Here is a 23,555-nt window from a genome sequence, read left to right as displayed (position 1 = left end):
GCTATTTAATCCAGAGCTTAAAGGAAAGGAGACACAAAAAGCAGCTCAACAGATAAAGCATAAAAAAACTTCTGAGGAGATAGTGATGGCAAAAGGTTGTCTGCAGGCTGGATAAGGCTATGGGGATCTTAAGTTTGTTGTAAAACCCATGGAAGACACCAGCATCAACAGAACTGATCTCCTGGTTATTTGGTTGCTCACTAGCAGACATAGACATCCCACACAGGTTCATTTAAAGTTGGTTTGCCAATCCTGGCTTTGAGCGAATAGTTAAAATTCCTTGTGTTCTGACATTTCAATCCCATGTCAAATGCTCATCTTGTTCTCTACTCCCTTGTCCAAGAGGAAAAAACCCAAACACAATGCACAGCAGAACCGCTGTAGATGAGGGCCTAAATGTAAACTACCAAGGAAAGGATATACTCCAGACTCCTGGAAGAACCTGGGAGACACCCTCACACACACACTCTTCCATGAACACTGTTCCTTTGGGAAGACACTAAAAAGTACTGACAGACCAAGAAGCGTGTGAGAAAAAAGAAATGGGCAAAGAGAAAAACACTGGCATATAGACAAGAAATTAAAACCTCGCATTACCTTTACTACCCAGCATAACAGATGCCATTGAAAGGTACAACACATAACAAAGTAGCAAGTCAACAAGGAGATCAGCAATTAAAAAGGAATTGGAAGGTATGAAAGTAGAACATGCTTAGCAAAGGCACACAAAAACATCAAGTGATTAAAAACAGAGCTAAGAAAAGAGAAATAAAAGTGGTAAGAGACACAGGATATGAAAGGATAATGGAGAGACAGATTGAATGGACTTTGGGAGAATCAGAGCAGAGAGCAGCAAAAAGTAAGATAAGAAACTGGTATGTTGGTCCAACTGCAAAGTTTTTCAAGTATGATTTTTTTCTTAGCAACACAACCTCAATAAGAAAGGGCACAAGGAAACTCAAGAGAATTTATGGCAGCAAAACAAAGAAATAGGAGAGGAGGAAACTGAATCATACAGGTTCAGAGAAGGCAGAGAATGTCAGCAAGAGATTGCCTGCTGTAACTCTAACTAACATTTAATGGTTATAAAAAACCCCAAACCAGTATGCACAGGGAGCAGTATTCCTTAAGACTTTATTTCTTATAAAAACACAAAGGATACCAAATTAAAGGGATATCGAACCTGAAAACATAAAGCTTTGCTAAAAGCAGAAAGAGAAACAAACTATTCCGATTGACTTCTACAGGATCCCCAAACCAGGTTTCTGCTACAAACTGGGTACACAGTGTGAGGCCATTAGGTTCACACACTTCAAGCTACAATATGCCAGCAGTGTCAATAAAACAAAGCCACCTTTTGCTTCTTTTATACCCTGGTTTCTCTTGCCTTATTCAGACAGAAAGTCAATGGGATTATGTGGCAAAGCAAATCAGCCTGGGAATGTGGCAAGTACCGAAAGAAGCTTTTTTTGTTATTTCTATTTTATTAGCTTTAGCTATGTCATACCATGAGCTACAACCTCCACGCAAGCAAAACAAGAAGGAAGAATCATGGACCAGCCAGATCAGTACCAGCCCTGTACTAGCTGTTTTCACATCATCTACAGTCATTCCCAAGAGTAGATCCTCGAAGCTGCTATGACCTTCACTTTGAGGAGAGTGAGTGGGACTGGGGAAAGCAAGAGCCATTCCCATCACCTTCTTCCTAACAGCACAGATACCACTAGAACCTATACACCCTGCTCCAGTGTGTCCCACTGCACCTACACCTCACACAGTGGAGAAAACTTATCCTTGGGGTAAAGAGGCAGAGGCAAATAAAAGGTCTTAGGGATGTCTCTTTCCTGTTTACCAAAATATTTTGAGTTTCCATGTACAAATAGTCAGAAGTTGACTTCTGCAGCCTAATGACCATCTGGAGCTCCTGTCTGTGCTGTCTCAGTTCTGCATTACTAGCAATGACAGACACACACAGGTGGACAGACACAATCAGACCTAGTCAAGGACTATTTCTCAACCCACTAAAAGTGACTGCATTTCTATATAAAGATGCTAGAAACACTTTCTATGTCTCCTCGAATCCCCAAAAATACAATTTATGATGATATGATTTAGTCTGGAACACAAATACCTTAACTACTCATTTTTTCTGAAATCCGAGCTTTTAACAAATACCATTATCCTGTTAAAATAAGAACTAAGAATACCCACAATACATTGTTGTAAGACTTCTTCTAGTTATGCTTATAGGCTTTAAAAATGTTGGGGGTTTTTTAGACAAGAGATTTTTTTTTTTTTGCCCCAATATATTTTGAGAAAACTTTCTCAAATTAAACGTAGGCGATTTAGTGACCTTCCTCACTCTTGAGAACAAGTTCCAGGAGAACAAATTGATGGCATGATCACAAAAAACGCAGCACATCTGCAGAATTTAACTGGCTCTACAGAATCAAACTAATACTCCCCCCACCTTCTTTTAATGTTAGTTTATATAATAAGCTTTCAATTTCAGGGGCCAAGGTTCTGAAACAGTCATATTCAAAATCCAAGTACAACCCTAATTATCTTCACAGACATAAAGTTCATTGTAACACTTCTCTGCCACCTTGAGTCTGCAGTCTCTGGCTTGCTCCTCCAAAATTAGTTCTGCTACAAAGTTAGGGATTTTTCTTCTCATGATCTTTAGGTGGCACAGAGCTAGAGTCAATGGGTACAAACTATTCAGAGTGCCTTCCTAGGCAGTTTTGCCGGTATTTAATCTGACTGGCTGCTAACGATATTTGACCTAGAAATAGCTTTCTGGTCCAGGTTGCACTGCACCCCACAAGTGAGCAATGTTAGGTAATGGTTGTCAGACACAGTTGTGTAAAAGAGGATGCAAGTAACACCAGCAGTACCCAAGCAGCTTGTGAATGCTAGCTGCTCTGAATGTGTAAAATTCTAAATAGTAGTCAGTATTTTTGTAGTGCCAACAGTAAATATACCAAAATAACTCACATTCCAATCATTATGACTTTGGAAAACAGTAATTAAACCAAAAACCAAAAAACAAAACAAAACCAATAAAATCTGACCTGCCTTAAGCTATACAACATAAAAACACACCACCACACACTTGCAGAAATAAAAGCAGTGAACGATCTCAAAGCAAATGTCACCACCACTACCAGTTTACCAGGAAGATAAATGACATCAACAGCCATGTATCCATCAAACATTAGAAAATAGAGTAGAAAAATATGACTGTTTCATGAGATGAGCTCTAAGATTAAATCACTGGTATCAGTCAGCTACTAAATTTGCATCCAAACTACAGCAAAAATTCTTCTATAAATGAAACACTGCTGAATATGATTCTATCTATATGCTGCAGATGGGCATTTCCAACACAATCCTGCTATGAGAAGACTCAGCAGCTTGCAAGTGTCCCTGCTTCATAAGTAATGTCATTAAAAGCCTTAAAAAATGGATTAGTGTTTTACTGAAAGTAAAATGCACTGAATGTCTTACACCGCTGCATCACATGCTAGGAGTTACTCTGAGGAAATCCACTGAAATTAATGTTTTGACAGCTAGCATAACTTGATTTATTGTTTATGAAGAAGTCAGAGTACAAAGGAACAGAGAATACAACTATTTCTTAAGAAGATGCACACAAGGGCTTCTCAATCCATTCAGAAGCTCTGTTTTTTTCTCTAACTTCAAAGATCTTTGCATTTATGACAGAAAACAAGCTACATACCCTAGTTTCAAGAACAAATAAAATACTCCTGCATTCATTCCCTTGGTCTTCATAACACAAGTTCACTTGCTTCACCTCCCCATATTAGAAGATTTCAGTTCTTGCAACAGATAATAGAATCATAGAATCATAGAATTGGCTGGGTTGGAAGGGACCTCAGAGATCATCGAGTCCAACCCTTGAACCACTGTTGCGGTTGCTAGACCATGGCACTGAGTACCACATCCAGTCTTTTTTTAAATATCTCCAGGGACGGAGAATCTACCACTTCCCTGGGCAGCCCATTCCAATGACGGATCACTCTTTCCGTAAAGAAATTCTTTCTAATATCTAACCTAAACTTCCCCTGGCACAACTTAAGTCCATGCCCTCTTGTCTTGTTGAAAGTTGTTTGGTAAAAGAGCCCAACCCCCACCTGGCTACACCCTCCTTTCAGGTAGTTGTAGAGAGCGATGAGGTCTCCCCTGAGCCGCCTCTTCTTTAGGCTGAACAACCCCAGTTCTCTCAGCCTCTCCTCGTAGGGTCTATGCTCGAGTCCCTTCACCAGCCTGGTTGCCCTCCTTTGGACCTGCTCCAGAACCTCGATATCCTTCCATTCAGCAGAAAATGCTGAAATTTTTCACTAAGTCCTGTCTTGAAAAGGTCAGCAACCACTATCCTTCATCTCATAAGGAACACTCCACTGTGAGGGAGTCTTGTCAGAACTTACAGGCAATTCTTTTGGCCAACTGCAAGAACCAGACCTGCCAATTCTGAGTCTAAGACAACAGCTTTCAACTGCTCAACAGTACCAAGGACACAGAAGCAGAGCAGAGCAGCAACTTCATCTGCAGCTGTGTCCAGACTGACTACTATTTTCTTTCAAAGCAGAATGAATTGCATGAAAACCTAAGGGAAAACATTCCGAATGCTATTTTCCAAAGTTTGATATTAAGTGCCTAAACCCTCGATCCAAACTTTTCTGTTTGGACAGAAAGGTGATGACAATCACACCTGATGTATTTTGTTATTAGCAAACATAACACATTATGTTTAAATGGCTGGAAAACATCAGAAAAAGGTAACTGGTTTTTAAAATTTTACTTTTTTTTTTTGCAATGGATCAGACTCAGTGTGAAATTATACCCTCAGTTCTTACAAAACTAAAACACAGCCAGAATTTCTGTTGGTATTCATAAGTTTAAATTGACCTAGTATAATTGATTAGTTAAATTATTTGCTCTATTCCTTCTCCAGCATATTAAAGGTTTCAGACTTATACATACAAGCAATTTTATTCTTGAGTGGTCCATTACAGTCTATTATATCATTAACACAATGATACACCTTTATCTTCCACGCACTTACATCTATGGAAATTTTTACTCAGATATTCTGACCCAGCCACATGCTGGGAAAGTTTTCTCCCTGCACTCAACTACCAAGATTTTCCTGTAATCATTATTATACCACTAGACCTGTTCTCATATTGATTTAAATAGCATGAATTATATTAAAGTACACCAGTTCAAACAGTGCTGCTGTACTGACAAAAGTCACACTCCTGATGCAAATTTCTGAGGTAGATTTAGCAACTCAGCAGTGATGAAGAATGCGTATATTCCTCTCTACCTTCCCTAGCAATCTTGCCAGTCCTCTGTGACAGATGCAGTGCTCATCTGACTGCATCACAAGCCAGTTCAGCTCTCTAACACAGCGGAAAATTACTCACATTTCGGGTTTTTATTAGCTTAGTTTTATACCAGTTTCTCAAAATGGATCAGGCTGCTGCATGGTCAGCAGTCAACGCCATAACTGGTCAAAGTGAGGGAAAAGAAGCAGTAGCAAAACATCAAGCTTGCTCCCCTTACTTTGTGAAGCTTCAACAAACTGCCATAGATATGGCAACATAAATTACATCTAGCACTACGTGCTCCTGATTTCAAACACACGCTTAACTTTAAAGGCATTAACAGAGCAACAGCCTGATCTAGGCACACTAAGCCAATGAGATGAATCACATTAATGGCTATATGCACAAGCATCTTTGATACAACCCAGCTTTCTAGAAGAAACAAGCAGTATGTCTGGTAAAGGGGTGCAAAGAGATGCAGAAAAATCACTACATCTAAGTCAACAAAAACTTCAGAGCAGAAGTAGCAATTCTAAAATTAGACTCTTATCCATTTAAGGGATTCTTTAATAATGGTGGGTGGCACACACTACTGATAAAATTATTTCAAAACACAAAACAGACTGTCCACATGAGGGCTACTATACCTGTAGTCTTCCCAGTGGTACAGTGGCAAACTCAACTATGCAGCAGCTCAGTAAAATAAATACATGCAAACAAAATGTTTTATAGTTTTAAACTCCCATTCCTTCAGTTGCCACCACAACTAGCTGAGGGAGTCTACCAGAAGATCTACACTAATCAGCAATAAAACTTCTGCAGTACAGTGGCCCCTTGTAGAAATAAATATGTCAGTACTACATAAATAATCCTATTTAGTGGAGATGTTTAAGGTAGCGACACTCACAGAAACTGAAGCCTTCCGGAGTTTGCCGTTTGTATGGCCACACCTTCAGTTCCATTTAATTACCTGAAGTATTACCTAATGAAGCTGTTGTAGCAACTAGGACAGGAAAAAGTGAGCAGTGCACAGTACAGCCTGTCCATGCAGCCAGCCTGACAGCACACTTTGAGCTCACAAGCAACACAACCAACAAGCATCTGACTGCTCTCAGCTCCATACACCTGTGTCCCTCAAGCACACTTCTGGCTACAGTGCACTCTCCAAGGTGTTTTCGAGCCTGTTTGCTCTGCAGCCCTGAGTAGTTTAAGGTGATCAAAACACAGAAGTGATTGGTCAAGTTGAAAGTTTACAAGCACAAGGCACTGGAGCCTTCGTCTACACAATGAAGCTATTACATGTAACCTCGCACATGCACATCCGTACATGATGTGCCAGGAGACGCTTCGATGCTGAAATACAGCATATACCCAAAGACAGGAGAGAAACTATTCCAGAAAAACTACATTACTGGTATTGTAGCACAGAAAACTGCATGCACAGGAATAAAGGCCACAGTCACACGAGTATAAAAACCTTTATGAGACCAATAGTACGAAAGAAGTCAGAAAAACCTTGGAGCAGCGGCTAACAGGGGTGTAAGAGACACTTCCAGCGGGAAGACACGGAGTGATCCCGGTCCTCTGCCGCCAGCCCGGCAAACCCCGTACTCAAGGGCGGGGTGTCCGCAGCCCAGGCACGATTTACCGAGATTTACCCTTTACGCGAAGCTGCCAAGGGAAGCGGGGCCAGGCCTGCACTGCCCGGGATCGGGAGGTGGACAGCGAGCCGCAGGCAGCACAGCTCCACGGAAAAAACCCGGTTTCGGCGGGTTTTCCATAGAAGGCGAAAGACACCAGTGAAAACAGAGCTTCCCGACCCCCTCCATTTCCCCGCCACCCCCGGTACAAGAAGCAGTATAAAACAAATTAAAACTAAACGGAGATTTAGCGGGTAAGGCGGGTGAAGCCGAGGAAGTCGGATGCCAGCGGCGGCAGCAGAGGCCGGGCCGAGTGACAGCCGGCAGCACTGGCCGGCCAAGCCCCGCTACCGGACGAACGCGGCCGGGTCACGGCTCCACCGCGTCCGGCGCCCTAACCCCAGCGGGATGGCAGCCACCGGCGGCGCCGGGCATAGCGCGGCCTGGGGCGGCGGCACGGGCCGCTCCCGGCGCCTCCTCACCTGGTCGCAGAGGCGGCGATCAGTGCCCGTTGCTCCAGGGGCGGGTCGCAGCGCATCCTGTCGTAGCAGAGGGACGCGGGGGCAAGAGCTGGAAGCTTCCTGAGCTCGGCTCCGCTGCCCACACAGGCGCAGCCCCCCCAGCCGCGCCAGCCCAACGCCGTTACCGGCCAACGACTGACACGGAACGGCTGCGGCGCGACGCAGGCCGGGAGCTACCGGACAAATCTCGCGAGAGCTGGCGGCCGAGGACCTCCCCAAGATGTCGGCAGCCTGCGCTGCCCTTCCCCTTCCCCGACGGCGGCCATGTTGAGCGCGGCGGCGGCCGCCCGCTTCAGCTCCGCCGTGCCGGGGGCTGCAGCGGGTGCCGGACGCCGCATCGCGCTGAGGTGAGGAGGGGAGCCCGGCGCTCCCGGTGCACCCCCGGGCGACAGGGAGGGCTCAGGGCGGCGCCAGCAGATTTTGTGGTGCCCGAGAAACCCACGGAGCGGCCCCTCTGTCCCCGGGCTTGGGGCGGGCTGGCTGCCCGGCGGGCCTCCTCTCACCGCACAGGCCGGGGAGGCTGAAGCCCTCGGACCGCTTTGGGCTCCAGACCCTCCCTCAACCTCAGGAAAATACTTTTTCCAAAGTTTTCCTCAAAGTTTTCCCACCACCATGGCTGTGCAGGCTTGACTTGCCTGTTCGGTCCCCATGCAAATCGCGCCGAAATAACGCGTTGCGGCGGAGCTCTGGGGTTTGATGCAAGACCCCGGAGTTGGCAGCGGTGCCAGCGCTGATGCTGGCATTCCAGGAGCCGCTCCAGCCGAAACTAGGGCAACCATTTTTCAGTCATTTGTTTTCACAGCTAAGTTATCTTTGTAATTTTTTTTTTCCCAAAATGAAACCGGCTCTGATTACAGTCTCCTAGTTGCCAAATTTATGTTTAAATAAACATGTGCAAAACTTCAGAGATGTCTGAGCATCACAAGCTTGCTTTCATGTCCAGTCATTATAAACCTGGAAAAGTTTCTTAATGCACTATTTCCTAGTGCATAAACTCCACCTCAAAGATCCATTTAAACCACCCACATTTCAAAAATAGGTCTAAGATGTTATCCCACTGTAAAAAAAATAATTTTCTCTGAAGAAGGAAAGTCATTAGAATAGGGGGAAAAAAAGCCTTCCTAGTTATTTTGGGAATGTCTCCTTCAGGGCTTGTCTACAAATTCACTGGAGTCTGGTTTGCAGTCATTATTATGAATGTTTGACTACAGATGCCAAATCTCTTGGGGAAGCTTGGGGGAGGAGAGTTTCCTACCACTTAAAGATCACTGAAACTGCTGGATGGTTTTTTGTTTTTTAAATTCTACCCCCCCTTAACTTAAAACGATTAAATATTTTTACATGGCCTCTCCTCTTGTGAATGGTCAACACTTTTGCACATAGATTATTCCAATATGGGAACAACTGTACCAAAACACTAAACACCGAGACAATGCTACAGGTGTAAAGCTTAAATAATGAAGAACTTAATCATTTCACAATTACAGGGAACCCATTTGACCTTAATTTGGCTGTTTTGCGTACACAAATTATACAGAGTATATTATCCAGCATAAAAATACCTCCTTTGAAACAAGGGGTAAGCTTGAGATGTCAGTGCTTAAACCTTGGAAAAAAAATTTGTTTTGACAGGTGAGAGGAAAAACAAAAAAACAAATGTGAACACCAAAATACAAGCACAGCTCGTTGGAAAAAGCCCTAAGTAGTGCCTCCCTCCCAAGTCCTTGAAGAGCAAACCTGCTCCTCCCAAATGCAGAAGACTGTAAGTAATAATAACAATTATGACAATTTCATCTAATGAAAATGGTATTACTAGTGTATGGGAGCCCTAATTGCAGACTAGGGCAAATTAAATTATTATATTCCCTGTCATCACCTAGTGTTTGCTTAAATTTACTGCTTAATATTGCTGGATTGGCAACTTATTTAAATTAGTCAGCACTTTTGTAATGCACTACCTCTTCAATTATGCTTTTAAACATAGTTTTCTTTTTTCTCTTGGAAGCAGTTAATCTAGTTTCATGCTCCTCCTTCTCCAGGCAAACAAGACATTGCATTAGGATTTTCTCAAACATGAAAATTATTTGTTTTCACTTAGTCAAAATTACAAGGCAATGTTGGTCTACTGATTTTGCCTCTATATGGCTTCTATTTATTATGTGTACCTGTCAGCTGGATTTGATTGTAAAATTTAAATTACTCTTTCAATGATTCCCTGCCAGTGGGAGAAAAGCTCTGGAAGGCAATCATCACATGAAAAAAAAAAAATTATAGAAAATGCAATCATCTCATTACATTCTTTAAGATTAAAATAAAGGAACCATTTACCTGCAAACGGCTGCAGCTGAGAGAAGAGGAAGAACTGAACACTCCAGTTTGGTGAACTGCTCACTAAACTGGGAAGCAATGGAGATAACCCCTGCAAACACTGGAAGTTGTGGATGGAGACAGAGCATAAGTTCAAAGCAAAGAGCCACAATCTCTTTTTACACTAACTCAGTTATTTCAGCTTTAAGAGAGGTTTGGAAAGTTTTCCACTCCATACTACTCTTGCATGCCCCTTCTAAAATTAGAAAAAGGCAGCTGGCTGTTGCATCCAGATCAGCTCAAGTCCCCCAGACTCCCTCCCCCCTTTACTACATGTGGCATGGCTGCCACAAGCCTCAGAGGAATTTGGGGAAGGGTGCTTCCACCTGTTGGACATAGAATGAGGCTGTCCAGGCATTCAATTATAAACCAAACTGTCAAAAGCTGGCAATAAAACAGGACACAGCTGTGGGGACTACAGAACACCCCCCATCACCCCTACAGCCTTGCTGTTTGCTTTACAGCAGAAACCATGCACAAAGAATTGTTCTCTGCTTGATTTGGGCCCATAAAATAGCAGGGATCACTTCCGATGCATTCTGTTTTCCAGCTGTGCTACAGAGTCTTAGGTGCAGAATCTAGCAGGCTGTTTGTAGGTCATTACACACCTCCAAAACCAGGTTTTTTTTCCCTAAACACAGCATGCTGAGGATTGCACTGCTGTGTTCTGTACAGCAAATACTTCTGTTCCTACCTTTGAAGTGGAGCTTGCCTTTGCACTCGGTATGAGCTAAATCAATTATTAGTTCAAAACATTTTTTTTTAAAAAGGGTATGAAAACCAATTTTTTTTTTTCCCATTTGTGGAGAATGGCCGAATGCTTTTATTGGTGTGAAAAAATGGAGGGGAAAGATTAGTCTAACAAACCTGCTTAACATGCTCAAAACTCCACTTGTCATTGCAACATGACTCAGCAGGGTGTGAGAAACAAGGTAAAAACAGGCAGGGCTGCACGTTTTTCCAGGTCCCCTTTACAAGGTCCACTTCTAAAGGCAAAGTAGGTACCACCATCCTCCAGGGACAGGAAGGTGACAGCAGGAACAGCGGAAGAGGGGCCACCTTCTGCCTCAGCTGGCTACCTTCAAGGGGGCTCTTGCCAGGACCCGGTGTCTGCTGGCAGCCTAAGGAGCAATCTGACCGCATTTTCCAGTCCAGTTTGGAGAGTGCTGGAAATTCTGCTGTCAGAGATTTCAATTTGCTGAGCTGCTGTTGACAGTTATGGGCAGTTTAGCTTCACAATTTGTCTAGAAGCAGCCAAAATATTTTACCCAACTTTGCTGCAGGCAATGAAACAATTATACAAGGAGGATAGTAATCAGCTGCCTGTAAGCAACATAGACAGACATTACTCTCCACCTCTGGCTGAGGAGGAGTTACTTAATGAGATCTACATTAAGTACCTGTGGATGATATTTAATGAGAGTCTTCTAAGGACAAATCCACAAACAGCTACAAAAAAGACCTAGTTCTTCAACAGCAGGAACAGCCTGCTAATCCTGAGCTTTCTCACTCCTCTGGAAGGGGCTACTGTGACTGGTTTTTTACAGACTAAACACCACATCTCACTTCCCTTACAGTTAACGACAACAACAGAAACATGATTCTCCTTTGTCTTGCACAATGTAAGTAGAACATTCCCTTTCATTTCCAGGTACCTTACTATTTTGTCTTGAAAAAGAGCTCTTTAGTATTCCATAGTACAGGGGAGAGGACAGTTTTAAGAACCGAAAATAACCTGAATTTGTGTAAGAGCATGGTTATCTCCTGCCTTCATGTCATAACTTAAGTCTATTTTTGTGGTTGCAAATTCTGCTAATTATCTATTTTTTTTCTAAACTAGTTTTTATTGAGACTGTCCCTCCAGTCAGTTCACTAGTTTGCAACAGCAGAGACACAGCTAGAAACAGACAGCTAGGAGCACAGGAATGTGCTCATCCCTTTTGTCAGCTGCTGACTCTTGTACCGGATTAATGAAACAAATGAACCATATCTTATCATTAGTTCCAGCTGAAAGCAGAACTAGGGAATTAGTACAAGAACACCAAGTAAATTCAGAGCTATTAGAATTTCTTGAAATATTCCCTGAGAAAAAAGGCCTGATATTATAAAATACATGCATCTGCACCTGCTCCTCCACTGAAGTTTCTTAAAGTTCTGAATTCTGCAAAAGGTTGAATTTTAGGCATCTGTATTGTTCAAAGGTAAGAGGAACAACCTTAAACACATATAAATAATTGACCGCTTAAAACTCCACAGGCAAATCTTAAAGCAGCTTATAAAACAAACATGTATATTTATTTTTAATGATTACTAAAATAGTTTACATAATATACAATCAGATATGCTATCAAGGACACACTCGGGAATATGTCACAGTTATTTTTCCTAAAAAACATTTGTCCAGTGAAATGCCCAAAATGTAAATGCCAGCTTTTCCTTCCTGAGCTATTGTTAAACATCCAGAACAGCAGCACCTCCAAGTTTTTTTACTGCTTATATTTCTTCCTATTAAAATACAAAGCACTATCCATTGCTGGCTCCCAGTGGCTAGAACAAATCCACCTACACAGATCAGTCTCCCAAATTCTGTTCTTTTATACACTTTAAGTGATTTGGGTCCATTCAGTTTAACGCCCCAAACCTTTGCTCACACAAAGAAGCCAGAAGCTGCATCACCTCTACAAAGCTTTCCTCATTAAGAAGAACTTTTTGCAACAGGACAGCTCAAGGGGCTTGTCAATAAAGTGATGGGTCCAAGAGCCACTGATTAGTCAGCTGTTATAAGAAAGCATGTGATTAATCTGTGAGCAGTCTTCATACATTCCCTTCAAACTCAGTAAAACCAAATGCACACGGGCCACATGCATGCTCAAGAGCACACTTTCAGCAATGAAATGGAAGTGCTACAATTCACTTGTTTTGTACACAAAATACTTGCAATAGAATCAAGTACAAGTTCTTAGTCTGGTGTAAGGGATTCTTGGCATTAGGCACTCTAGAAAAGCATTTTAAAAACATGCTTTGCATATGTGTCCTTCACTAGAAGCTTGTACAGCAAGCAGTAGGTTATATGGAGACACATGAAGACAGGTTATTTTTCTGGGACACCAAGTACCTCAAATAAATGAATTCTCTTGATGCAAAAAATTATCTTGTTAAAATGAGAAATAACCTATGTCTTCCTAACCTATGCATTTCCTTTTTTTGGAAAGGAAATGCAACAGGACTTCAGTAGACATACAGGGCTTACACTTTATAATTTCCCCCCCAAATTTTAAGACTTTAAGAATTTTGACAAAAAGCTGAAAACTTCTGGAACCAGCAAGGCAAAGAAGTGCTGAAGGATTTTTTAAGTGGCTTCAGTGCTACTTAAGTTAAGCAAAGCTTTGTACCTCATCATTTTTCTCACTCTCCAAAACTGACTGGAGACAGATCATTTAAAGAGGAAATGCTTGTTGATAGGTTCTCTGCCAGCCACAGAGCTTCCAAGCTGTTTTGCCATTTCTAGAAGTCACCACAGACAGCTGACATCTGTTATCAGATGGAACAAGAAAAACCTGGTGCTTAGGCTAATATTACTTTATTACAATTTTCAGCTTCTGTTTTTTACTGGGTTTTTTGTTTTTTATGCAAGTTAGAAGAAAAGTAAGCAATTCTGGCAGATGACGGGGATATTTTTGTGTCCTATTATCTTGTCAAACACAGTATCAGCTTTAGGCACGACCAGAAATGGATCCTTATAGCTAAGCCGAGGCACCAAGGCACCTTCAGAAGCAGATGAGTGGTTCTGCCCTAGTGCACACTTCCTTCCAGCTCCAGGACACCAAGCCTGAATGAGTCACTGAACACAGCTTACCAACAACCAGCAAGTGCCTTGCTTACATTCTGCAGCTGATTTAGAGAAGTCCCAGTGACTTCAGCAGAAACAACCCTGCCAGCTGGTGGAATTTCTGTGCACAGAAATTCTTCCCTATTCAGCCACTGAACATGAATTTTATCTTCCTTCTTTTTGAGTTCTTTCCAGTAACTTCTATGTGCATCCCCCAACAGGGAGGCCCTTTTCAGGCCAAACAGGCAACACAAGATGAGATATACGGCTCCACAGTCCACTCAGCTTATCTGTGTCCATGCTATTGTAAGAAGTAGGAACATCTGAACTCGTAAACTTCTCCCAGAGGAAATCTCGGACTTTCTCCTCAACTTCTTGCAAAGTGAGGCTCTTCCTGAGTGAGTGATCATCCAGGAGAACTGTCAGCAAAAGAGCCACATCCTTAAAAGCTGCGTTCTCATGGTCACAGTACTTGTAAAAGATTAAGGTGGAGCCTGCAGGCAGTGACTCAAATCTGTGCACCACTGCCACCTTCTTGCCTTCTCCAAATCCCAAGCTGAGCTCATGATCTACCTCCAGCTTGACAACATCACTATCCAATATGGCTTTGTCTGCCCCGTTGATTTTGATTGCAGTAGCATTTTGGGAGAAGGCAAAAGCATCAGCAATCTCATTACTCAGGCACCTCAGCACTTTCTCAGCCTCTCGGCCAGCTGTGAGCAGTAAGACTGCAGGCTCCACATGCAGATGGGAAGCATTCAGATGTTTCTCAAGGAACACATTGGTTCTTTTCCACAGATTGGGATCCTGACTTCGGTAAGTATTTTTTAATTTCTTCATCTGGGCCCGAAATGCTTGCAGAATTTGAGTATTTTTACTTGACAAGGTTGAATCTGGCAGATTTAGCATTCCACTCCACAGGACGTAAGCCAACAGGATAACAATTAGCAAAACCAGTAACAATGTCCAGCTTTTGTGAAATCCATTCTGTGACTCACCATTACCTACGGATGGAAGAGCAAACAGGAAGAAAACAATGCTTTAAAAGGAATCCAAAGTCAACAAAGGGAAAGGAAAATAAGAAGAAACATTCAAACTCAATGAACTCATCCTACTCTCAAGCTACTGGTACAGTAATTGAAGACCAAAAAGAAGTTCTGGTTAAAACAAACAAGCAAACAAAACTCTGCACATCCTTAGCAACTTTGTGAAGTGAAAGAAGCTTTCCAGACATGACTAGGAAGTGGGACATTCTTCTAAAAAGGAGCTCTCCTGAAAGTTTACTCATACTCCATTCTATTTAATCATATCCAAACCAAGCTTAAAATGGTTCTGAAAAGGGTCAAGCTTTTTCCTACCTTCAGGCATTGCAAAAAAAGCCCTATACAAAACCTGGCATCACCAGAATTATTTCTGTATTGTTATTTATCCTCCTACCCCCACGGGGATAAAAATGGTTTCTGCAGCAGTATGTACAACTCAAACACTGCCGATCAACACTATCAGAAAACACTTGTGGTCTTTGTATCAGTCAGCTTTACAATGGGTACACATAGAAAACAATGCATATGAGATGAGGCACACAGAATATCAGATATTTTGGTTTTGTATTTGAGCAGTTAAATTAACACTTGTCTGATCTAGTATAAGCATAAGGCTCAATTCTGTTCCCAGTAAAATTAGCGACCAAATATACCAACCTTCCTGGAAACAGGAAAGAACTGCATACCTTATGCTACATTTTTGCACCCTAACATTTATCAGGACAGCAACACAACTGTTAACTAAGACCACCACCAGGCCTGCCTCAATTCTCATAATGCTACAGATGGAAGACCTTAAATTCAGGTGAAAAAGTTAGCCATTTTACAAAGACTTTCCCCCTTCCTTAGTGCTGAAAAAATGTGTCCTAGCAAGCAAGTTAAATATTCTGGCAAGGATCCTCGGTTTAACACAAGCTACCAGGAAATCTAATACTTGGACAGGCATGAAAATGGTTAAATGTAACAAGCACAAAAGAGAAGTGAAAGCAGAAGCCTTACTTTTGGCCAAAGCTTGTGATTGCTTCCCTGTATCAGGCTCATCTAGAAATTTACTTCTGCCTGTTAAAAGATCAGGAAAAGAAGATGAGAAAAATACTGATAACAATTATAACCAATCTTTCAGCAGAGCATTGAAACGTCGAAATCACAAAACAGTGCTATTCTCATCAAAAAGATGTTCTTAGTTTCACTTTCACATCCAAAATTCTACATAGCTTACAAGATGGTTAACAAGGCACCCTTGGTAACACCTTTTTGAAGCACAAGGATCCCACATCCCAATTAATTTTTCTGATTTTGCACCAGAATTTGAGGAACAGAAAAAAGAAGTTCAGTTAACACACACATTACAACAACAGCAACATAATGCAAGACTAAAGTAGCAAAAGTAAAGTCATACTTTAACAGCACAGTCTCATGTAGCTGGGGTCAGAGGCCTACTTTATCAGCTTTCAGTTTCTTGGGACGAACTGTGCTTTTAACGAAAAATTCCAGCTTTCAACTTCAAAGTATACTTTTGATCTATTTATTTAAATGGGCTCAGACAGGAAAGTGCAAAAGCCATTACCCATAAAAGAGTGTGATGAAGAACTTTCCCAAGAGACCAGTATAAATATATATATAGTGCAATTATTGGTTAGCATGTTTTCTGCATTTAGTCAGTTAATAAGATGCAAGAATTTCTGTCTCCTTGTGAACTACGGCAACTGATTCAAAGCTGAGGGCTCTTTAATAATAAAAAACCAAATCAGGATACTGTCAACGGTACTCCTGAGATTAAACTGAACACACGCACCCTGCAGTACTTATTTCAAGAACTAAAATTAATTCCTTAACCTTTCTGTATAAATCTAGTAACAGAGAGTGCTAAAAGCAGCTCTAGTTTAAGCCAGAGCTTAACTAGCTTAATAAACCATGCCATTCTGTAATTTCAACCTCCTGTCTCAAGAGGGCACAGACATGGAACTTGTAACTGGCTAAGCTTGTATAAGCCTTCTAATAATTAACAGATCAAAATCACCTCAGTTCTGTAATATTTTAAAATGTAGCCCTTGCTTGCAGAGACCAGGGTTTCATATTTAGTCAAAAGATGTGATTCATATCCTAAAGGAAAAAACTATTTCAATAAACAATGTAAAAACAGATCCTCTCCTGCACAAGAACCTTGCCTTTTTACAACACACTTTGCACCAGAACACGAAGTATATGATAACTAATTCAGTCTTAGCAGCCCACTATTGCTCTGGGAAAGGCTATAAGGGAAGGAAATGTGTGCCAATTAATCTAACATTCACTGCTTCCCAAAAGTGAAGGTTTTGTTCCCTTCCTCAGCTCACCCCCACACTGCAAGTAGTAAATGTTCTGCACTTACTGATTGTTCCATGACTCAACTCCATTTCCAAACACAGCAACAAAAGAAGAGAGGAAAAGGAAAGGAAAGGAAAAGGAAAAGGAAAAGGAAAAGGAAAAGGAAAAGGAAAGGAAAAGGAAAAGGAAAAGGAAAAGGAAAAGGAAAAGGAAAAGGAAAAGGAAAAGGAAAAGGAAAAAGGAAAAAGGAAAAAGGAAAAAGGAAAAAGGAAAAAGGAAAAAGGAAAAAGGAAAAAAGGAAAAAGGAAAAAGGAAAAAGGAAAAAGGAAAAAGGAAAAAGGAAAAAGGAAAAAGGAAAAAGGGTCTTCTTGGATCTGCCTCCCAGGCCCCTTTCCACCTTGACAAGACAAAGTGTCCCAGGGCACAAGAAAAAACATACATAGAGGAAAAGAAAATAATCCTGTTCTTCTCAATTACAGGGAAAGACTAGGTATTTTTTTTTTCTACTTACTCTGTGCTTTAGTTGACTGGTGCTCTTGATTTTTCTCAGGGAAGCCAGCCTTTCTTTCTGAAACCAAAGCACAAAAGACTGAACTTGGTATTCACATCAGAGGTCAGAATGACACAGACAAACCACACATTTTAGCTTTCTTTGAAATCTTCAAAGTTTATTAAGGAAGGAGCAGATGCTGTGCTGCCACACCAAGCCTCCTGGACCCCTCTGTACATGAAGAAAGCTACCATTTCTAATAAAAACTCCTTAATTTGGCCTGTCACCCTGCTTTTCCCGACACAAAATTATCCTATTATTCTTTAAAAAAATAACAATGCAGTAATGCATACAGTGTATCTATTTGAATTTACTCATACCACCTCTAATAACAAAACTATCTTCTGCTGAGCTAAAAATATCCTGTATTTTCTTTCTCATTCTATTTCCCTATTGCTTCTGTAACACCAATCAAGAAAAACCTTGAGCAAACAACAGCAAAAATGCTCCCCGACTTCAAAATCACCTGGTATTGTCAGCTTCCCCTGCTAAAGTCAAAAGTAACTCAAATTTTCAGAAAAATAAGTTTTGCTTTGTCTGAGGCAATGCAAGATCCACTCTTATAACAGTTCTTGAAGCAGGTGCAGTATTCCTCAACTTTTTGTTCTGCTTCTCAAAAAACAGATGGCTAGGTATTTATCAGTGTTTAAAACTGTGCTTCCCTAACTTAAGGTTTTGCCTTTTTCATCCATTCAGATTTCAATGCAAGAACTTCCCCTTTCATAACAGAGCTGAAAGAATCTTCATTTTAGTGCATTTAATCATTTGTTAAATCATGGATAAGGCAGTGATAAAGCTACTGTTGTTACCTTTTAGTGGTGCATAAATGTTTGGCTGATACACTGCTGGTTTCTCCACTTCGTTACTATCATAAGCCTTTGCTTTTTCCTTTATCAGATTCTCATGAGTAAAGCAATTTGAAGAACTGCCTGCCAAGAGGCAAAAAAGGAGAAAGTAAAAAAGAAAGCAAAAGACAATTAGTATACCTGCAGTATTTTGCTTGTAACATTATGAAACCAAAGGACCAGGACAGTCTCAGAACCCACACTCCCTCTTCAAATGTAACCAAAAGCAACTAAGACTTGAAAAGCTTATAGTAAATTTGAGTTCACCATAAATATAGCTGCCTACACACCACATGCATTTTTATTTTTTTTTTAGGAATGATTGGCTTAAAAACAGCTGGAAAAAAACCTGGACATCAAGACACTAAATGCTAAGAGCCAAGAGATGCTTTATGCTAAATGGATTCAGTGTAAACTAGTAAACACACAAGAATGGGAGTAAAGAGAATTTTTCCCAGTGCTTTGGGCACACAACAGACAAATGGTAATTGTGCTGTCCTCCATAGCATCAGGCAGAGGGGAAAAGAGAGAGAAGCAAATATAGACTAGAACTAACTCCCCTTTCTAAATGTGGTACAATCTATCCTTGATTTGGGTCTCTTTCTCATTAACCTTTATGGCAATCTTGGGCATCTGTGCTCCTAACTTATTTCCCTCAGGTAGATGAGAAGAATCTAAAGCAACACCTTTAGACTGCTTGCCAAATTACACAGCCTTTAAGACACTGAAAGCCAATTCAGTTAATGCTAGTCCCTAGAAAGAACAAAGCCCTGTAAGAGGGCAGGAGTCACAGAGCAAAGGTCAGGGCTGGAAAGCCAGTCAAAAGCAAAACACAGGGAGAAAGGGTTTGAAAGGATAAAGTGCAAAAAAAAGTTCAGGTATGGAATGAAAGCTGTAGTGCATCTGTGGGACAGAGACCATGTCACAGCAATAGAGCTGAAGGGCATAAGCAGAGCAAACAGCAAAGGAATAAACACAATTTAAAACTTTTGCTCTGTACCTTCACACTGGGCCCTTTTATTCTTTTAACAGAACTGGGTTCTCCTGGGGTCCCATGTGTTCTAGAGCTCTTTTACCATATATGCCAGGGCAACACAGAGTTGCCACGTAGTGTTTATTAATTTTACTTGAGAAAAAGAAAACAGCCTTTTTCTCATATGTTCTCCAAGCCTTAGCCTGCCACTGGTATGTTGAATTTACAAACGCGAAAAATATAATCAAAACAAAACCCAACTCACCAAGGGAGTGTCAAAGTCAGGAAAAAAAAGTTTAGAAAAGTTCTACACCAAGATATTAAGTCACAGATCCAACAGTGAAGTATTTACACATAGTGAGTGGGATCCTGTATTTTCAAAGCCATTTCAAAAAGTCATTAAATGACTGATTTCCCACCAAAATAAGACTGAAGGTACTTACTAAATTATCTGACCTTCAGGAATGCCAACCACCACAACCAATGGTGCACTGTGTACTGAGCTTTAGCAAGGAAAATCTCACGAGTAGTAGTGGCTAGTAATCACAAGACCAGAAAGATCTAGGAATCTGAAAAGTGCTTGTCCTGCAGTCTATACTTCTTAATTCTTTCCCCCTCCTTTGCATCAATCAGTATTCTTGTCTCAAAAAGTTCTTAAATGTTCTTGTAAAAAATATAAATATATATACTAGTTCATTTACCCCATTAAGACAGTTTGTGAATCAACAGTTTCTGTAACAGTGGGTTATCACCAACAGAAAAAGTATTAGTGCAGACAGCTCACATGACATCCCTCACAGAGAAAAAGTAAATTCCCCTTTGTAAAATTTACCTTTCCTAGAAATATATATTAATTTACATGTCTGGTCCAGACATGCTTTTTCCTTCCTTACAAGGCTTTAATCCTACTTCCCAAAGGATCATGCCTGCCTCCCAGGCAGCTAGTGAGGATTTCCTAACACACCTGAAATCTGCTAGCCAGCAACTTCCTACAGTCAGCTGCCAAGAGTATCTTCTCACTATCCCTATATCACACACCAGTTTAATCAAAGAAATTAGAAATCTGTGAGTTCAGAAACTACAGGTTTACAAACCAGAACACGAAGTCACTATTTTAACAGTGGAACTTGCTCTTTTAAGCCTGGTTCATATCTAGCCCAATGGGTTTAATAATTTTCTAATCAGAGATAAACCTGCAACACACTTACTGCAATGTTCCACAGCAAGTGCAGACAGCACAGAGTCGAGCACTAAAAACACCCAGTGCCTGCAACTCAGTTGTACACCCTTCTTGCATATTTTCACACAGCTTAAACAGAGGTTACAACCATGCCTCTTTAGCTCACTGATCTAGCAGATATCCGATTCAAGAAAGGGTTTGAAGATGCTTAAAGCTTTCTACCTCTAGAATCAACTTGCCTAATCTATATTTAAAACCTCTAAGCAGAAGCCAGAAACCAGTTTCTCTGTCATTTTGCTTCCATTCCGCTCTCAGGGAAGCAGGTACATTTCATCCTTATAAAAATCCACCCTGCTTGTGCCTGCATCCCCCCTGGAATGCCCTAAGCTCTTCAGAAATAGCTCCTGTAACAGCTACAGGTGGGAGGAGGAAAAAACTACTCCTTTGCTTCTATATAAAGCATTCGTGTCTTTTAACATTGTACTTTAACATCTGTTGTGGCTAGAATCAAATATCACTGCTGAGATCTTTGGGAGGTGAAGGGAGGACATCTCTCCTCCCAATCTCATTTTTAGAGAAATATAAATTAACAATAAAATACTCAGCTGTACCTCCAAAAGCAGCATAGCCACAAATAAATACTGAGCATGTCACCTATCAGCCACTGTTTGGGAGTAACAGCTTCCCATAGCTTTTTTTCCCATATGAACCTTTGAATTTTTCCAAAGAAATCTGAGTAACCTTCCTCTTCCTCCCTCAAGATAATTTTTTTCACACCTCCTGGGAATTTTGCTTCTAAAGCACAATAACTGGCAGCCCTTTATAAGGGCATTGCCACATAATTAAGGTCACACACTGCAGCTGTAAGAAGAACTTGGTAACAGCCCTGTCACAACACAGATCAGAATGGAGAATGGTCTCAGGTGACTCCAACTCACCCACGTGAGAACTCCTAGTCACAGAATGGCTGAGATTGGAAAGGACCTTGGAGATCATCTACTCCAACCCCCCTGCCATGGGCAGGGACACCTCCCACCAGACTATGTTGCTCAAGACCTCATCCAACCTGGCCTTGAACACCATCAGGGAATGGGCAGCTACAGCTTCCCTGGGCAACCTGTGCCAGAATCTCACCACTCTCATACTGAAGAACTTCTTCCTAACATCCAGTCTAATACTCTAACAATGTACACAGTCCACCTCAAAACAGACAAGCATACTAAAATGGAAAGAAGTCCAATCTGTTTGCAGTTTTCAGATGGAATGACAGGCCACAGCCATGTGACTCCATTACACAAAGTTAGCATTTCTTTAAAGTTTTGAGAAGAATAGATTTTTCATTAGGAAAAAAAACAACAAAAAAAACACCAAGAAGGTGCCAGACAATGCTAATAAACTTGCTTATTCAAGATCAAGCACCAGCGTGTGCTTGGTGCTTCACAAAAAGGGCAGGCAAGCCCCAACTATGCACTTCTTGCAAGCAGTGTTGGTTGCTGGGCAGAGCACAGTGATCTTCCAGCATATTAAGGTTCTTCACTTAAATTCAGTCATTTAAAAACAAAGTCGTTAGTAAAATCAGTTACTCTCCACTTTAATTCTGTGACAGAACACTATCCCAAGGGATGCACTATGTAATACAGCCATAGGTCTGGGCTCCAGTGTGCTCAGTCTATGCCAGTCCTTCAGGAAGGCCAAGCAGTGCTCCCCATCCCGTACCTCTGCCAAGAAAATCGCAGTGGGATTTCTTCACTTCCACGCCTGAGCCACAGTTAACCCTGCAATGGAGCTGTACCCCAATAAACCCCATTGCCTCGGGCCCTCTGCATTCCAGCACCTCTGCAGACAGCCGAGCCAGAACCTACCTGGCGACCTACAGGCTCTGATCGGGGGTCGAGTCAAGGAGTCCGGATTCCCCAAGTCTCCTGCAATAAGAAAGAGGTGAGTGGGGCAGCTCGCTTCAAGCCCACCACCTCCAGCCTGACCACCTTCCAGGAGCACCACGCAGCCCTTCGGGAGTCACCAGGACCACCCAGTGTCACCAGCGGCGCTGTCCGGGAGGAGACCCGTCCCTCCCCGCCACCTCCCGCGGGCTGCCCCGAACCCCTCAGCGCAGGGGGAGAAGGAGCGGGCGATCCCGCCCCACCGCGCCTTCAACCGCAGGACCCACCGCAGAGCAATGCGCCCGCCCACCCCGCTCACCGTCCAGCGCCCCTGCGGGGCCGGGGTCGAACTCGGCCGCGCCCTCCGCCTCCTCGGCCTCCTCCGCCCGCGCCGCCAGCAAGCGGGGACTCTTCCTCCTGCGCTTCAGCTCGGTGGCGTCCGGCGGCGCCTGCCCGTCGCTTCCCCCCACCATCCTGCCGCCTGCTGCCGCCACGTGCCGCTGGTGCCGGTCCCGGTGCCGGCCGCCCGCTGCCTCCCCACGCCGCGCGGTACCGGAGCCACCGCCTTCCCGCGGGGGGGGCAGCTCCGCGAACCTGACTTCCCCCCGTGGGTCGGTGCTGGGGTTCATCACTTCCGCTTCCGGCTGCGCGCGGAGGAGGCGCGCGGAGTCACGTGGTACAGCGGCCGGCCCGCCATGGCTCGCGCGCAGGGGCTCGGGTCTCGTTTGCCGCCGCCGCCGCCGCCGCCGCCGCCGCCGCCGCCGCCGCCGCCGCCGCCGCCGCCACCTCACCTCACCTCCCCTCACCTCCCTCACCTCCCCTCCCCCCCCCTCCCCTCCCCCCCCCTCCCCCCCCCTCCCTCCCCTCCCCCCCCCCCCTTCACCGCCGCGCGAAGGGGGCGGGGCCGGGGCCGGGGCCGCGGCCGGAAGCAGCTGAGGGAGGAGCGGGCTGCGGGGGGACGCTGCTCCGCGGCCCGGCTGCACGCCCAGGCTGCCCGCCAGCCAAAAATAGGAGCGAGCGCCCGGCGCTCCCTTCGGCCGCGGCCTCCCTTAGCCTGACGGGGCCG

At 43.0% G+C, this 23,555-nt stretch overlaps 2 protein-coding genes and 1 long non-coding RNA gene across 9 annotated transcripts in view; 1 reads left to right on the top strand and 2 right to left on the bottom strand.

The window, feature by feature from the left end:
* The window catches only part of CEP350 (centrosomal protein 350), a 70,299-nt gene extending 62,616 nt beyond the window's left edge, over nt 1-7,683 (bottom strand). For all 5 annotated transcript variants that reach the window (XM_030454933.1, XM_030454936.1, XM_030454935.1 and 2 more), the window contains exon 1: nt 7,477-7,683. The gene's annotated coding sequence lies outside the window, so the exon portion shown is untranslated. The remainder of the gene's footprint in view (nt 1-7,476) is intronic.
* Nucleotides 7,684-7,771: 88 nt separating this feature from the next.
* On the top strand, nt 7,772-14,051 carry LOC115598676. Its single transcript, XR_003987821.1, has 4 exons — nt 7,772-7,862; nt 9,148-9,277; nt 11,460-11,504; nt 13,933-14,051. It is a non-coding gene; the product is annotated as an uncharacterized LOC115598676 (long non-coding RNA).
* Nucleotides 12,156-23,143, bottom strand: LOC103538010 (torsin-1A-interacting protein 1). 3 transcript variants are annotated; one of them, XM_030455409.1, is made up of 6 exons: nt 22,809-23,143; nt 22,472-22,531; nt 18,421-18,540; nt 17,573-17,629; nt 15,754-15,813; nt 12,156-14,715 (listed from the first exon to the last, which is right to left on the bottom strand). In XM_030455409.1, exons 1-6 carry the CDS (start codon nt 23,116-23,118, stop codon nt 13,913-13,915), a joined length of 1,410 nt encoding a protein of 469 aa, XP_030311269.1. In that variant the 5' UTR covers nt 23,119-23,143; the 3' UTR covers nt 12,156-13,912. The 3 variants fall into 3 exon arrangements, with proteins under 3 accessions (XP_030311269.1, XP_030311272.1, XP_030311270.1); XM_030455412.1 differs by lacking the exon at nt 18,421-18,540; XM_030455410.1 differs by lacking the exon at nt 22,472-22,531.
* Between the last annotated feature and the right edge of the window lie 412 nt (nt 23,144-23,555).

Source organism: Calypte anna, chromosome 8 (assembly GCF_003957555.1).
Source record: "Calypte anna isolate BGI_N300 chromosome 8, bCalAnn1_v1.p, whole genome shotgun sequence".
Classification (NCBI taxonomy): Eukaryota; Metazoa; Chordata; class Aves; order Apodiformes; family Trochilidae; genus Calypte; species Calypte anna.
This window is presented reverse-complemented; position numbering and strand designations above follow the sequence as displayed.

Bases quoted from the DNA above. Each gene is read 5' to 3' on its own strand.
- LOC103538010 (XM_030455409.1), bottom strand. From the start codon at position 23,118: ATGAACCCCAGCACCGACCCACGGGGGGAAGTCAGGTTCGCGGAGCTG. The intron at 18,541-22,471 runs GTAGGTTCTGGC...GCCTCTTGGCAG, and splicing joins CAGAGCCTGTAGGTCGCCAG to GCAGTTCTTCAAATTGCTTT. The intron at 14,716-15,753 runs GTAAGGCTTCTG...TTCCATCCGTAG, and splicing joins ATCACAAGCTTTGGCCAAAA to GTAATGGTGAGTCACAGAAT.